Here is a 15,293-nt window from a genome sequence, read left to right as displayed (position 1 = left end):
CAAGCACATGCAGGCACTGCTCCTAGGAATTCAGTGAATGTCTTTGCAGGCCCTTTTAGCTCACTATTCCAATTCCAAAAAACAAACAAAAAAGCAGCAAAACAGCCTTTAGTTATAGTGACTTCCTGCCTTTCCCTAGGAGCAGCTACGTAATGGGAAAAACTGCTAAGGGCATTTTACCCTTAAAAATAACAAATTCTGCCACACTCATATAATTTGTTTGTTTGTTTTTAAATCCCTTCTCTCTCTTAACAAAGCGCTGCTAAAACAGCACAAAGCCCATTGTGCTCTCCTGCTCCTTCCCTCCCCCCTCCGAATACCACAGTGATTAAAAGCGAGTTCTCCTTTAAATAAAACAACCACCACTAAAAAAATAATGCAAAGCACTGAAGCAGTCATGAGACGCCTTGTGCATATTTGGCTGGTGGAGTAGCTGGAACTCCCTCTCCTTTGGCTTGAGCCTGTAAGCATCTGAGGTTTTGAAACTACGATCTAAACCAGCTTTTCTGCTTTTTAAATAGCTGTGCTCTGGTTCCATAGCACAGGCACAAAGGTCGCAAGAAAGCATCTGGTGGCTTTTTTTTTTTTTTTTTTTAAACAGAGAGCTTTATGCTTTCCCAAATTTTTATTGACAGCCCGCTTAACTCATTCCAATGTTTCCTCGACTCCTTGATAATCTTTCCTGTATACATAGTGAAGGAATGGCCAGGTACGATCTCCTATTCGTGAAGCTGGCATGTGAACTGCTCAGTCACTCTGGGTGGTGTTTTCACTTCTTTAAACACTAACCAATGAGCTCTATGGCAATTATGAGGGCAGATTATAGGCCACCCCTATGACTGAAATCAAAACTTTACCAAACCCTCTACCCCAAAACGTTTCAAGGTGACTTAAGCACTGGCAGTATGATGAATCAGGCGGCCTAGGGACAATATATTTGATGTGGCAATGTAGTCTACCCTATCACTGTGATAACTCTGATCTCCTTATGATTTTGATTCGCTTTTAACCTTCATTACTATGGCCTCTCCATTGCAACCCTTGTACAACCATCATCTATTAACCTGCCATTGGAAGCAATGGTACATTTCCATTAGCACAACACGTGCATTCTATCTAAAACAACAACACAGCAATGAAGTGGGTAATGTAGACTGAAGCACCACAAATGCTGAGTGATCATATACAGCAGTCAGAAAGCTAGGATTTCTTTCCTACTGCATCTTCTCCATATCCTTCTTTGCATTAATGATTCTTTCACACATAGGTTTTCAGTTACCGTAATGCAGTCAGATCTGACTCAAGACCCTAAACACACAAGAAATTTTTCTAGGACTATTAACTTTTAGAGATGGTGGAAAAAAGAAAGTATATCAAAGCCATACACTTACTTTGCCAAGTGGTTCATGAGCATCTGCAGCATCTGTCTGTTTTTTTCTGGGAGCCGATGAACAAGGTTGTGGATCTCTGAGATTCTGGATTCCTGATTCTCCAGCTCTGCATTGGGAAACAAGATATTATTCGATCTGCTACCTGCTTATTTTTATTTAAAAAAAAAACCTAAAAAAAAACCACCCAGATCAGGACAGAGATTCAATCAGAGATGTAGGTGTCTTGAATACAGCTAGGTGGTAAATGGTTCACCAATCCCGTGAATATCTTCAAGATTTCAGAGATCAGAATGGCCAATAGCCAATCTACAGAGTCAGTCTCTGTCTCTCAATCCCTCCTGTCGGATCTGTTCCATTCTGCGAAATAATTAAATATTTGTTGCACCTGACAGACTGGGCACTCAACTGAGATGCAGGTGACTCCAGTTTAAGACCATCCTGCAGGGAATACTTAAATTGTTTATACTAAGTGGAACAGTTCCCACAGGAGAGTGTGAAACTGGAAAGGAAGGACTTGAACCTGGACCTTCCACATTGTAATCACCAGGCTACAGGCTATTCTGGGGATGACGGGGAACGTCTATCTCTATTTCTTTTTACCCAGGTAGTCTCCCATGATGAAAACAAGTTTCTTTAAAAAAAGGGACACACAAACCAAAGCAGGTGAACTAAATGACTGAGGATGGAGGTTGACAAAATGCCAAACAAAGCCAAGGCACTTGTGACCGGAGAACAGGCTGATTGTAATTCAAGTGGCTACCATTTGGCTAGTTTCAACAGAGAAAGCACCTCAATGTGCTTGTATAATAAATATTCAATCTCCATAAGGGTAACTTTAGCCTGATAACTAGAAAGGTTTTGAAATAAGGATGACCAGTTGTCATTCACAAAAGTGGAAATATCTTAATATTTGCATTTCATTTATAGCATGAGGCCTTTGGTGATAAAGTCATCGGAAGCCATCCTGTTAAAAGCCCTCCCTTGGATATTTCATCCTCCCTTTCCCTTCTAGAAAGGGCAGGTTCAAATGGAGTCAGTTCAGCACCTTAATGTACCACATGAAAGACTAGCAATATTAGCAGCTACGTACCTGGTTTTTGTTTTGAGATTCAAGGATGCTAAACTCTTTACAAACAATTAACTTAACCTCACTATGGGCCCGTGAGTTTAGAACGCAACATCCAACCTCACAGAAATAAAGCTGAAACATGGAGAATTTGAGTGATTTGCCCAAAGTCAGTGAGAGAGTTGAAATAAGGGAACTGGAGTTCTGATTCCTGGTCCCAAACACCATTCAATACCTCAGAATAGCACTGAACAGCTTCATATCTACCAATGTCTGCAACTTAAATCCATAATTACACACCAAACAGAGCCCCTGCCTCATATAGCGCACAGAATGGACAGTGCTCACTTAATAAGCAGCTATTCAATATTTTTTATTTCTCCTCATTGTTCAATGTGTGGCCCCAGGACTTGTATAATCAGCACTATTCCCACTCTGTACCGAAGATAGAATTGCTCATTTCTTCACACACTTTTCTCTTTATAGACTCATCACTTCATTTCTGAGTGTTTTTCAAATATTAGCGAATTTATTTTCGCTACACTCCTGTGAGGTGAGGGGGTGGAGCATGCTTAGAGAAGATGACTCTTTGGGGAATTTAGAGGCTAAAATCTAAGAAGTCTCCACCAAGCATGTATAAACTACAATTTTTGAAAGGCTTACAACTTGGCCAAATGTGGGCAGATTTTCATGGGGACAGCAAAAAGTCACATCCCTGACACAAAAGCCACCCACTGACATCTCTTATTAAATTTCAAGTCCTCCTAAAAAGTATGGTGGCACTAGAGCTTTTGAAAGAAAAGGTAACCAGGACTTTTTAGATTGGGCAAAAACACCACCTTTTTTCCTTGCCTCGTTCTCAGAAATGCAGCACACATTTTAGCTGAAATTTTCCAAAAAAAAATCAGCCCGAGGGTACACACTTCATGGCAAATTTATGCTCAAACTGTTAAGTATGACAAAATTATAGGCAACTGAAAACAGGGTCTAAAAATGGGAAGTGACAGGCAATCTCAGTAGTACCAACCCTTCCTATAACTGTGATAGGAATTTGGTATGCATCTGTGCTCTATAATGAAACTTCAATGACTAACATCCACTTGTCACTATCTCTGCTTAAATGAGTGGGGGATTCATTTCATGGAGCTGTATCTCCACTGCAATTAGAACCAAACTGCTACATAACAGCTGATCAGAACTATGAACCTGTGTTAAAACAGTAGGACTATTGAAAAGCAGTGGAAGAAAGGATGCTAGAAAGAGACTACTGAAGATAGAACAGATTGAATTAGATTACTGGAGAAGCATGGCCTAATAAGTGCTACTGTCACCTGTAAATCTGATCTACACATAGATTTCATACTGTGTGATTTTTTTTAACTGAAGTAGTTATTGTGATACAACCCCTAGTGGGAGCACAGTTGTACTGATACAAAGGTGCTATGCAGAAATCAGCTATACCAGGATAAGCACTTTTATACTGATATAGCTGCCTCCACACTAGAATTGTACTGCTTTAATTATACCAATATACCACCCACCAGCACCTAGACTCTTTAAAAAACAGTACACCCAAGAACATGCACCTTGCATCTCAATTCCAATTTTGTTTTACAGCATTTACCAAAGTCTGTTTTGCATCAGGAGTTCAGTAGGAGAGTACTGGCATTGGGGTTACATTCGGTTGTTTGCAAAGGAATTTTTCTCTTTAGAAGGTTGTCACAAGCACACATGCATAAAAACTTACTTGCTGCTTTGATGAAGCTTCTTTGAAACTGGTACATCATGAGCGGTCCAGGGAGCATTCTGGAATAGGAATAGCAAAATGTACACAATTGAGCAATAAAATAATCACTGAATCACTGAAAAGCAGCTTGGAGTCTGTTGTTCCCATAAACCCATTCTTAAATCATAAAGGACACAGCTAAGCAATACCAACTTTCCTAAGTAGTTTCCTCTCATCAGAAAAAACATAAGATACAGAGGGGGCTTTATTTTAGTCTTCCTTTCCTCTCTTCAATTGAATCAACTACCACTGCAGAATTACCAAGATATATAAAAGAAATAACAGGCCAAACTTCCCTATAAATTCTCAAAACCTTGTATTATATATAAACAAAATAGTAAGCGACTTGATGTTAAAATGTGTCACAGAAAACAGCACTAAAATTCTAATGATCATCATTTCCATAATGAATTTTCCACATCTACTCATTTTTGTGCCTTGGAAATCTTAACATGTATTTTGAAGGAAAGCCTGTGTAAACTTTGGTGCTGATGAAAACGAGAGACCAAGAGCACTGGCTAAAGCTATGAATGGCACATGGTAGTGCTGTGTTAATTCTCTGTGCAGATCCTAAAATGGATCGCAATCCTGTCCTGCAGCTTCTCTAATATTTAAGTCATAGGCTCCTCTCAGATTTGCCTATACACTTCTGTCCTGACCTGTGAAATGACCTACTATTCCAGTCCTGTGTCTCATACTCTCATCTTATTCCTGTGCTAACCGTTCATAGATTCATAGACTTTAGGACTGGAAGGGACCTCAAGAGGTCATCGAGTCCAGTCCCCTGCCCTAATGGCAGGACCAAATACTGTCTAGACCAACCCTGATAGATATTTATCTAATCTATTTTTAAATACCTCCAGAGATGGAGATTCCACAGCCTCCCTAGGTAGTTTATTCCAATGTTTAACCACCCTGACAGTTAGGAACTTTTTCCTAATGTCCAATGTAAACCTCCCTTGCTGCAGTTTCAGCCCATTGCTTCTTGTTCTATCCTTAGAGGCTAAGTTGAACAAGTTTTCTCCCTCCTCCTGATGACACCCTTTTAGATACCTGAAAACTGCTATCATGTCCCATCTCAGTCTTCTCTTTTCCAAACTAAACAAACCCAATTCTTTCAACCTTCCTTCATATTCTCTAGACCTTTAATCATTCTTGCTGCTCTTCTCTGGACCTTCTCCAATTTCTCCACACCTTTCTCGAAATGCGGTGCCCAGAACTGGACACAATACTCCAGCTGAGGCCTGACCAGCGCAGAGTAGAGCGGAAGAATGACTTCTTGTGTCTTGCTCACAACACACCTGTTAATGCATTCCTTCAAAATACATGTTAAGATTTCCAAGGCACAAAAATGAGTGGATGTGGAAAATTCATTATGGAAATGATGATCATTAGAATTTTAGTGCTGTTTTCTGTGACACATTTTAACATCAAGTTGCTTACTATTTTATTTTTGCTTTTTTTGCAATAGCTTCACACTGTTGACTCATGTAGCTTGTGCTCCACTATAACCCCTAGATCCCTTTCTGCCATACTCCTTCCTAGACAGTCTCTTCCCATTCTGTATGTGTGAAACTGATTGTTCCTTCCTAAGTGGAGCACTTTGCATTTGTCTTTATTAAACTTCATCCTGTTTACCTCAGACCATTTCTCCAATTTGTCCAGATCATTTCGAATTTTGACCCTATCCTCCAAAGCAGTTGCAATCCCTCCCAGTTTGGTATCATCTGCAAACTTAATAAGCACACTTTCTATGCCAATATCTAAGTCGTTGATGAAGATATTGAACAGAGCCGGTCCCAAAACTGACTCCTGTGGAACCCCACTTGTTATACCTTTCCAGCAGGATTGGGAACAATTAATAACTACTCTCTGAGTACGCTTATCCAGCTAGTTATGCACCCACCTTATAGTAGCCTCATCTAAGTTGTATTTGCCCAGTTTATCAATAAGAATATCATGCAAGACAGTATCAAATGCCTTACTAAAGTCAAAGTATACCACATCCACCGCTTCTCCTTTATCCACAAGACTTCTTATCCTATCAAAGAATGCTATCAGATTAGTTTGACATGATTTGTTCTTTACAAATCCATGCTGGCTATTCCCTATCACCTTACCACCTTCCAAGTGTTTGCAGATGATTTCCTTAATTACTTGCTCCATTATCTTCCCTGGCACGGAAGTTAAACTAACGGGTCTGTAGTTTCCTGGGTTGTATTTATTTCCCTTTTTGTAGATGGGCACTATGTTTGCCCTTTTCCAGTCTTCTGGAATCTCTCCTGTCTCCCATGATTTTCCAAAGATAATAGCTAGAGGCTCAGATACCTCCTCTGTTAGCTCCCTGAGTATTCTAGGATGCATTTCATCAGGCCCTGGTGACTTGCAGGCATCTAACTTTTCTAAGAGATTTTTAACTTGTTCTTTTTTATTTTCTCTTCTAAACCTACCCCCTTCCCATTAGCATTCACTATGTTAGGCATTCCTTCAGACTTCTCAGTGAAGACCGAAACAAAGAAGTCATTAAGCATCTCTGTCATTTCCAAGTTTCCTGTTACTGTTTCTTCCTCCTCACTGAGCAGTGGGCCTACCCTGTCTTTGGTCCTCCTCTTGCTTCTAATGTATTGATAAAAAGTCTTCTTGTTTCCCTTTATTCTCATAGCTAGTTTGAGCTCATTTTGTGCCTTTGCCTTTCTAATCTTGCCCCTGCATTCCTGTGCAGTTTGCCTATATTCATCCTTTGTAATTTGTCTTAGTTTCCATTTTTTATATGACTCCTTTTTATTTTTTTAGATCATGCAAGATCTCATGGTTAAGCCAAGGTGGTCTTTTGCCACATTTTTTATCTTTCCTACCCAGCAGAATAGCTTGCTTTTGGGCCTTTAACAGTGTCCCTTTGAAAAATTGCCAACTCTCCTCAGAAACTCTCTGGAGCAAAGATTGCCATTCATGCAAAGTCATGTGCTGACTTTGTGATCTTCCAGGCTGAGATGGACCAACCTAACTAATTTGTCATCCACGTTGGATTTTGTTTCATTTTCTTATGCTTTAAAAATACCGACATGGCAGGTAGAAGCATGTTCTGCATAACCGAATACCTATTGCTACTTGCAAACTAATGGGTATCCCTCTTTTTAGATTAGGAACCACCACTGCAGTCTGTGAACTGCTCATCCCATCTCTAATATTACCTGCCAATGCATAATGCAATGCAATTAAAAAAATGAAGATGAAGGATGAGAAGGGGCCCATAATTAGAAGTCTCTAGTTTATTAATTACTGACAAATTCTTGCATATCTTTAGCACTAAATAACTAACAGGAAGAAATTAATTTCAAGGAGGCACCAAAGGAAATAGTGTGATGTTGGCTCTAACATTCCTCTCCACAGTATCAGTTTTCTCTGAACAAGTTCTTTAGTAAATGATGTTGCATGTCATACTTATACAATTATAGAAAATAACCCAATTGTAACAATGGCATTCGTTCTCATGTGGTTGGACTGTACCCACATGTACAGTCCTAGGAATCAAAGAAAACCTTATGAATTTTCATGGTCCTTTTGGAAAAACAAACACTGAACTTTCTGCCACTAAGCCATCAGGACAACAGATTTGCTAGACAACAGCATACTGGAACGCATTGTGTCTTCGCTTACAGGGAAAAGCCTGAACCAAGAGACAAACTTAACAGTGAGATACGTAGGAATAAGCTTTTATAAGTTATGGCTGTACCACATGAGTAGGGCCATGAAAAACATGTCATGGACTGTGAAATCTGGTCTTTTGTGTACTTTTGCCCTATACTATACAGATTTCACAGGGGAGACCAGTGTTTATCAGATTGGGGGTCCTGACCCAAAAGAGAGTTGCGGGGGGTCACAAGGTTATTTGCGGGGGGAGGTCGTGGTATTGCCACCCTTATTTCTGCACTACCTTTAGAGCTGGGTGGCCGCAGAGTGGTGGCTGTTGGTGAGGCGCCCAGCTCTAAAGGCAGCACCCTGCCAGCAGCAGTGCAGAAGTAAGGGTGGCAATACCATACCACGTCACTCTTACTTCTGTGCTCCTGCCTTCAGAGCTGCGCGGCTGGAGAGTGGTGCCTGCTGGCTGAGGGCCCAGCTCGACAGGCAGCAGCTCAGAAGTAAAAGATGGTGATACCATACGAGGCCATGCTTACTTCTGCAGTGCTGCTGGCAGCGGCTCTGCCTTCGGAGCTGGGCTCCCAGCCTGCAGCCACCATTCTCCAGCTGCCCAGCTCTGAAGGCAGTGCTTGCCATCAGCAGCAGCAGCATAAAAGTAAGGGTAGCAGTACCACAATCCCACCTACAATAACCTTGTGACCCTCTCCCCAAATCCTTTTTGGGTCAGGACCCCTACAGTTCCAACGCGGTAAAATTTCAGATTGAAATCATGAAATTTATTATTTTTTAAATCCTATGACCGTGAAATTGACCAAAATAGACCCTACACATTAGCATTTGTACAGTATTCAGTAAACTCCAGAAGTCCTGACTAAGCACGCATGGGGTTCAGTGGAAAAGCCAAGGTGGATTCTTTAAAAGCAGTCTTGTCCTTAGTTATTTTAAACTCGTTCTCTTGTCAAGAAACTTGGGTAGTGGGTGAGGCTATCCCCAGGTCATTACAGAACACACTTATGGAGACATAACACAGGAGGCATTTCTCCCCTACCTCAAGTAAGTTTTCAGTGCACTGGTGATAGTCTTTATCTCCCACTCAGCACAGATGTCTGTTTCTGTTTCAGAGGCTGTTTTGGGATCTAGGGAAGAAAGGCAAGAAAAGAATGAGTGGCTCAAAGAGAACACATTAAAACAACGTAGTCACTCCAAAGTTACTACTGTGAGGTTAGCTCTGAAGGAAAAATCCCACTGCCCAGTTTCTCAATGGGTCTCTCCAAATAACCAACACCAGCAAATACTTTGAGCCTTGAGAGCTCTTCCTACTTACATGGATATGGATGAAGACGGCGACCACAGGTTGGACACTAGGACTCACTTGCACGTGTTCAAAAGCAAAAAGAAGAGGAGCTCATCACTCATGGGTGATGGGACCAATTCTTTCGTTTCAAGCACAATGATAAAAAAAGGTTTCAAGACACTGCTGTGCTTAGGTACTGCAGTGATGGAAGCAGAACAAATATCAGACAGAGGCAGACAGAACAGACACATGCCGTTTAATTTAGACTTTGGGACACAATTGCAGTATAAATAAATACATCAAAAGAATATATGGACAATGGCAGCAAGGCATGCCTAAATGACTGGCAAGTGATTTGGGCACACAGCAGTATAAATTAGTGCTGGGGAACGGACAGTCACCACTAGTAACCAGGGCCAGCTGTATCATACAATTAAAGCAGGCAAATGCCTAGGGCAGGGGTAGGCAACCTGCAGCATGTGAGCTGATTTTCAGTGGCACTCGCACTGTCCAGGTCCTGGCCACCAGTCTGGGGGGCTCTGCATTATAATTTAATTTCAAATGAAGTTTCTTAAACATTTTTTAAACCTTATTTACTTTACATACATACAATAATTTAGTTATATATTATAGACTTACAGAAACAGATCTTCTAAAAACGTTAAAATGTATTACTGGCACACGAAACCTTAAAACAGAGTGATAAATGAAGACTTGGCACAGCACTTCTGAAAGGTTGCCAACCCCTGGCCTAGGGCAACAAAATACCAGGGGCAATAGGACATTCAGTAACTGTGTGCAGGCGACACTGCTGGCTGGGAAAGGCAGACATTTGCCTGCTTGCCCAGGGCAGAACCACCACTAGCCCTAGCCCTGTTGGCTACTGAGGAAATTACACGTGCGCTTGACCTCCTTTGTTCTGCAGCTGGAGTAAAAGGAGGAAACAAAGTTGTTGCACACAGCACTACATAGCAGGACATTGGCACAGCAGCGTGTCAGCAAATGATCCACTGCGTCACTTGACCTGGTAGACCCTAGCTCGCCACTCCAGAAACTTGTTGCCAGATGAGTGCTTTTGCCAGCCTGACATTTGCTGCTAGAAGGCGGAGGGAGAACTCAGGCCATAAAGTTCCCATTGGCTTGCAAAAGCAGGAACATCTGCAAACATCCTCAGGGGCGCTGCTGGCAGAGTTCTACATCAAGGAAGCTTGTACGTGGTCAGTTTTCTCTATAGGTATGTCGGTGATGGAGAAAGTAGGGTATTATTGTTTACTTTATTTGTATCAGGGTGAGGGGAGAAATACCAAATCCTATTTTAAAATGTTGTAGAGCAATGAGTCTGGGAAGGTGGCACAGGGTGGGCGGGTTATTGGCTTAGAAAAATCATATTTTGGTTTGTTTTTTCACTTCTGGCCTCTTGATGTCATTCTATTAGTTTCCTACATCCTCTTCTCAGCAGACTGTTCCTTGGCATCCTTGAAGATTTTTTAAATGTCTGATTCATCCCTCCCCATCCCTGGAGTCACATGCAGAGATTTACAAAAACTGCTGAACTTCTACAACATGAGCAAGCCCTGGAGAGATGTCAAATATTACTTCAGCTCTCTTCGTTCTAGGGGCAAGCCGGCTCAAACAGCAAGACAACAGAAGACAGAGCCTGGCTCTAAGTGAGCAGAAATTGGCAAGTTTTATATGTGCAAGCCATTGCATGAACCACATCTAGTAAACCAGCTATTTAGGCTTCTCCTACGCCAGGCCTCCAACCAAACAAATGTTATGTAACATTATAGAGAAGAAGAAAAAAATTCAAACAACAGTCAGGCTAGAAGGCTTTTTATAGCAATATGAGGCAAGTTTCTCGGAGCTTAAGCACATTCATTTTAATGTACTTCATTTCCAGGCCAGCCTGTCCAGAGACTCCCGAGCAATCTTTGTTTTCAAAAAGGGCTGCCCATTTCTGCACCTCCCTCTAGATCTCTCTGGTATGCTGGGAGTTTGACTCTTCTGATCCTCAGAGCCTACCTGGGAACAAATTAAACACTTCTGGCAGCCTCTAAGTGCTGTGTGTTCATACTCATATCAGCAATTTCCTTTCCCACGCTGACCCTTGCCTCCACACGTGCAAGCATGCCTCTCCCTGTGCAGCTTTAACTCTGCCCTTCACCTTCTAATTCCAGATGTTGCAGCCACCATCTTTGCCCAAGAAGGGTTGGTTCTGACTCAGGAGCTCGTCCAGGCAGTCACTGGGCTCAACGTTTAGCAGCCCAGAAAGTGAGACGCCTAAGCTAGGAGTGGCAGCCAACATCTCCTGCTTGGCAGTGCAAAGTACTAACCACCAGGCTTGCTCCTGGGCTGTTTTTAACTTTGAGAGTCCCAAATCCACACATTCCTTCACATGCCACCATGAAAGCACAGGAGGAGAGATGGTCCATTGCTCCAGTCGGAGAGGGAAAGAAAACCGCTGCGCAAACTGTGGCCAGATCAGAGTGAACCAGCTGCTCACCTTTTATGTCAAGGTGCTCATTTTCCCAAGGCTTCTCCAGCTACGCCGTGGTGAGTGGCTACTCTCCAGCCCTTTCCTCTGGCCAAAGAGACATACAAAAACATCTTCCTCTGACTTGCCTGGACACACACAGAGGGAACCCACTGAGGCTGTGGATGGCTGCCTTCCTCCAGCCCACAAAGACCAACTGTCCACTATTACCTCCCTGCCAAAAGAATGCTCCTTCCCCACTGGCAGCTCCTAGGGCTGGCTGCATATAGCACTAACAGAGCCTGCTTCAGGGTTCTGATACAGTTTGGCCAGTTAAGCATTCCCACAATGAAAGAGAGCAAAAATTTAATCAGCAGTGAAACTGAGGTTGTAGAGCCCAATCATGCAAGATCCCGATGAGTGCTCTCAGCTCCTTATTCCATGGCTTAAGACCTCACCAGATCAGGCCCTGAACACACAGGGAACATTTGGCAATGCTATTTTCCTTCTGGGTCCTCAGCACTGAGACTGCCTCTGTTTCCACTGGCCTAACAACCTGCTCAGCCCACTCATGGAGACTGCCAGGTTTGGCTCCCCCACCCCAGCAGGGCCCAGGAAGAGTGTGGAAGCAGCTTGGCACGCACGCACACACACACACACACAGGGGACAGGTAAATGAACAGCTGTAAATGGCTCTTCTGCACCCTCTGCTGGATAATTTCAGGAGAGGCTTTCCCAGGCTCTGTGAGGAAGCGTGGCCCAGACAGGCTGCTACACTTGGCATCGTGAGGGCTCAAATAAGAGGCAATCAGTAGAGACCCTCTTGGCTCCTCGGCAGTGTAGAAACACAGGGAGCGATTCTGTCCTGCACCTTGTAGAGGCACAATATAAACTTTGCAATTGAGTGGAAGGAGTTGAGCGGCTGGGGAGGTAAGTGGCTTAAAGTCATTTTGCACCCTTCTAATCCTGGACTGCTTCTGGAGCTGAATTGGCCCCCAAAGTAACTTAGGCACTCAACCCAATCTGCTGAGAACCTCTATAGTACACAGCACCATCCTAACCCCCCACCATCTGCAGACCCTGGCAACCTCCCTACACTGGCCTTTATAGGGCATTCATTTTGCTGCCTTCACAATGTCTCTGCCAAGGGAATTCTCTGGTTGGCTATGGGGCTTTTATGGCTTGACACCACAACAGCATATGGGGGCCAAAATGGGTTTTGAGCTCAATATGGCGCACCTATCTGGAGTGAAGAAGGCTGTTCATTCATTCTGTTTCTATTTTTAAACACTACTTACTCCTCTCCTTCTCCTCATCTCCTCCGTGGGCCTCCCCTCCCTTTGTGTATTTCTTTTTAAAATTCCCTTTAAGAAACAAACAAACAAACAAACAAAAACACATGCAGCTGTTCTGCACAGTGTGAATATGAGGCTTTGGCCAGCAAGATGTTTTCTTCCAAAACCCAAGATCTGAAACAACTGCAGAGGAAGTTGTGCTCTCAGAAACCTGGAGTCATGCTGCCTCTTCTCTGATCTCTGTAAACCTCCAACTAGATCAGGAAGCGAGGGCTGTTTCGAAGTCACTGTTTGCAGTCAGACAATATTTAAGGCAGTATTTTATCAGTTTCTGCGGAAGCTCTGGTGAAACATCCTAATGCCATTACAGTAAAATAACCATTGAAAAAGGCAGGAATCATTTTTTACATCCTGCAGTGCTACAGGGCTAAACGACTGCTCGAATCAGTTACCATCAGCTGGCTGTTCGGTGACCTATATGAAGTGAGAGGGCATTTCAGTCCAGTTCCTAGCAGACAACTGTCCATGTTCCAGAGATCATGATGACAACTGTCACTGACAATTAAAACCAAATGCCACTAAAAACCACCATCACATGTGCATTAATTGGCAACCCTAGTGGTAACCCAGGTAAACACTCAGATATGGAATCTGCACAATGAGTGAAGATCTTGGCTCCTCCACTGTTTGAGAAGGGGAAAGCCATAATAAGTTGCAGGCACAAGTACATACTTCCCATTCCTTTTGTGCTTGCTTACATTCCATTTCTGAGTTCATTTACTGTCTAATTTAATTCTCAATTTCTTAACTATTGGTAGGTGAATTTGACTATATTATTTTCCTATATTAATTGAAGAGTGATAAATAAAACCTTAGGCCTTGATTACAAGTTCGGGACACTGACTGCAAACAACCCAGATATGCAGGAGAATAGAAAGTGAGCCTGATCTGACAATGGGAGTCTTCCCATAGATCTCAGTGAAAACTGGAGCGGGTCCTTTTGATGCAATTGAAAAAGTGCTTGACTGCCAGTCTGCAGGAAACATAGAATTCCGAAGCATATAATGACTACTAAAGCCAAATAGCACGCTGCTGGGTGCAGCTGATTACCCTCTATCGTTCCTTGGATTCAACTCAATGGTTACTTTTTTTGCACTCATTTATATTATGTTCCTGAATTTTAAAACTATAGGTAAAAACTGTGCAATTTTGAAAGCAATTAAAAGTTTGTATAGAATAAGAGTTCCTTAATGGCAATGGGTTTATTTTAAAGAAAAAAAAACATCAAAAGGGGTAGTGAAAAAGATAAACATTGATTCTGTATTAATGACAAAAATCAAGTGTGTGTCACACAGACATCACACAAACTAACACAATCCTTCCTAATCAGTTTCAGTGTGATTTGCCATCTGACTTGCTTTTTAAAAGGAGACAATTTTTATTGGTTAAAAATAACTTGATATGGTCACAATGTGCAGAAGTTAAAGGTTTTTTAGATCAGCAACTCAGCAACTTAGAGAAGACTCAGCAAGATGTAAGTTCAGACAAACACAGCAAAGATGAATGTGAACAATAATGGGAAGTAGAAGCATGAACATTTCTTCTTCTATGAACCCCTCATCACAACAGACATGGAAGAGGTCAACTTGTCCACCCCCACCACCATACCAGCCAGAGCAAGATCCTTTCCTGTGCACATTTACTAGGGTTTTGTCCTGCCTAATCATAAACATCCCACAACATGGAGCTTCCACTGTGTCCGAGCTGTTATGAATAAGCTTAACAAATGGACAGAGACTGATATTTTGATTTAAAGAATCATGTGGTGGTCATCGGAAGAAAAATAAGGCAGCCCCAAACAACAAATTCCATGATCAGCAGAAGTCAGGATGTGGGTTTTGTTTCTGGAGTTTTTTTTGTAGACAATAGCATTGGTGACTGAGAGGACTGTAGGCATCATCTCCAATCCTGAGCCTGCCCACTCAACTAAACAACTCCCATGGCACTGAGAATCAAGTTAGCTGGGGTCGCAAACCTTCAGCTTGATGTTAAGTTAAATGACAATGATTAAACCCTGGAAAAAACAAGCACTCAGATGGAAATACAGCTAGATGTTTGCATACAATGGCACAGCTGCTCCCCAGAGGCTGATTCTTCCAGATGGTGTCTGAAATGCTGATTAGCCTATCCAATGACATCTTTCCCAGAAGTACTGCAGCCAGTGTTGCAGAATGTCTTTTGTAAATTTCTGGGAGATGTAAGGGGGAGGGGAACAGTACCAGTCACCGCGGCTGTTATTTCAATTGCTCACCACTTTCTCTATGATAAATACAATCATGTACTAATTCT

General features: G+C 42.3%; 1 protein-coding gene across 3 annotated transcripts in view; it reads right to left on the bottom strand.

The window, feature by feature from the left end:
• Positions 1 to 15,293, bottom strand: part of ARHGAP26 (Rho GTPase activating protein 26) — a 324,497-nt gene that overhangs the window by 122,010 nt on the left and 187,194 nt on the right. For all 3 annotated transcript variants that reach the window (XM_030573096.1, XM_030573098.1, XM_030573099.1), the window contains exons 15-17: positions 8,931 to 9,018; positions 4,205 to 4,263; positions 1,392 to 1,497 (exon numbers count right to left, since the gene is read on the bottom strand). In XM_030573096.1, the coding sequence (XP_030428956.1) occupies positions 1,392 to 1,497; positions 4,205 to 4,263; positions 8,931 to 9,018 (253 nt within the window). The remainder of the gene's footprint in view (positions 1 to 1,391; positions 1,498 to 4,204; positions 4,264 to 8,930; positions 9,019 to 15,293) is intronic.

Source organism: Gopherus evgoodei, chromosome 8, assembly GCF_007399415.2.
Source record: "Gopherus evgoodei ecotype Sinaloan lineage chromosome 8, rGopEvg1_v1.p, whole genome shotgun sequence".
NCBI classification, from domain to species: domain Eukaryota; kingdom Metazoa; phylum Chordata; order Testudines; family Testudinidae; genus Gopherus; species Gopherus evgoodei.
Note: the sequence above shows the minus strand (reverse complement) of the source record. Positions and strands in the feature narration are given on the sequence as shown.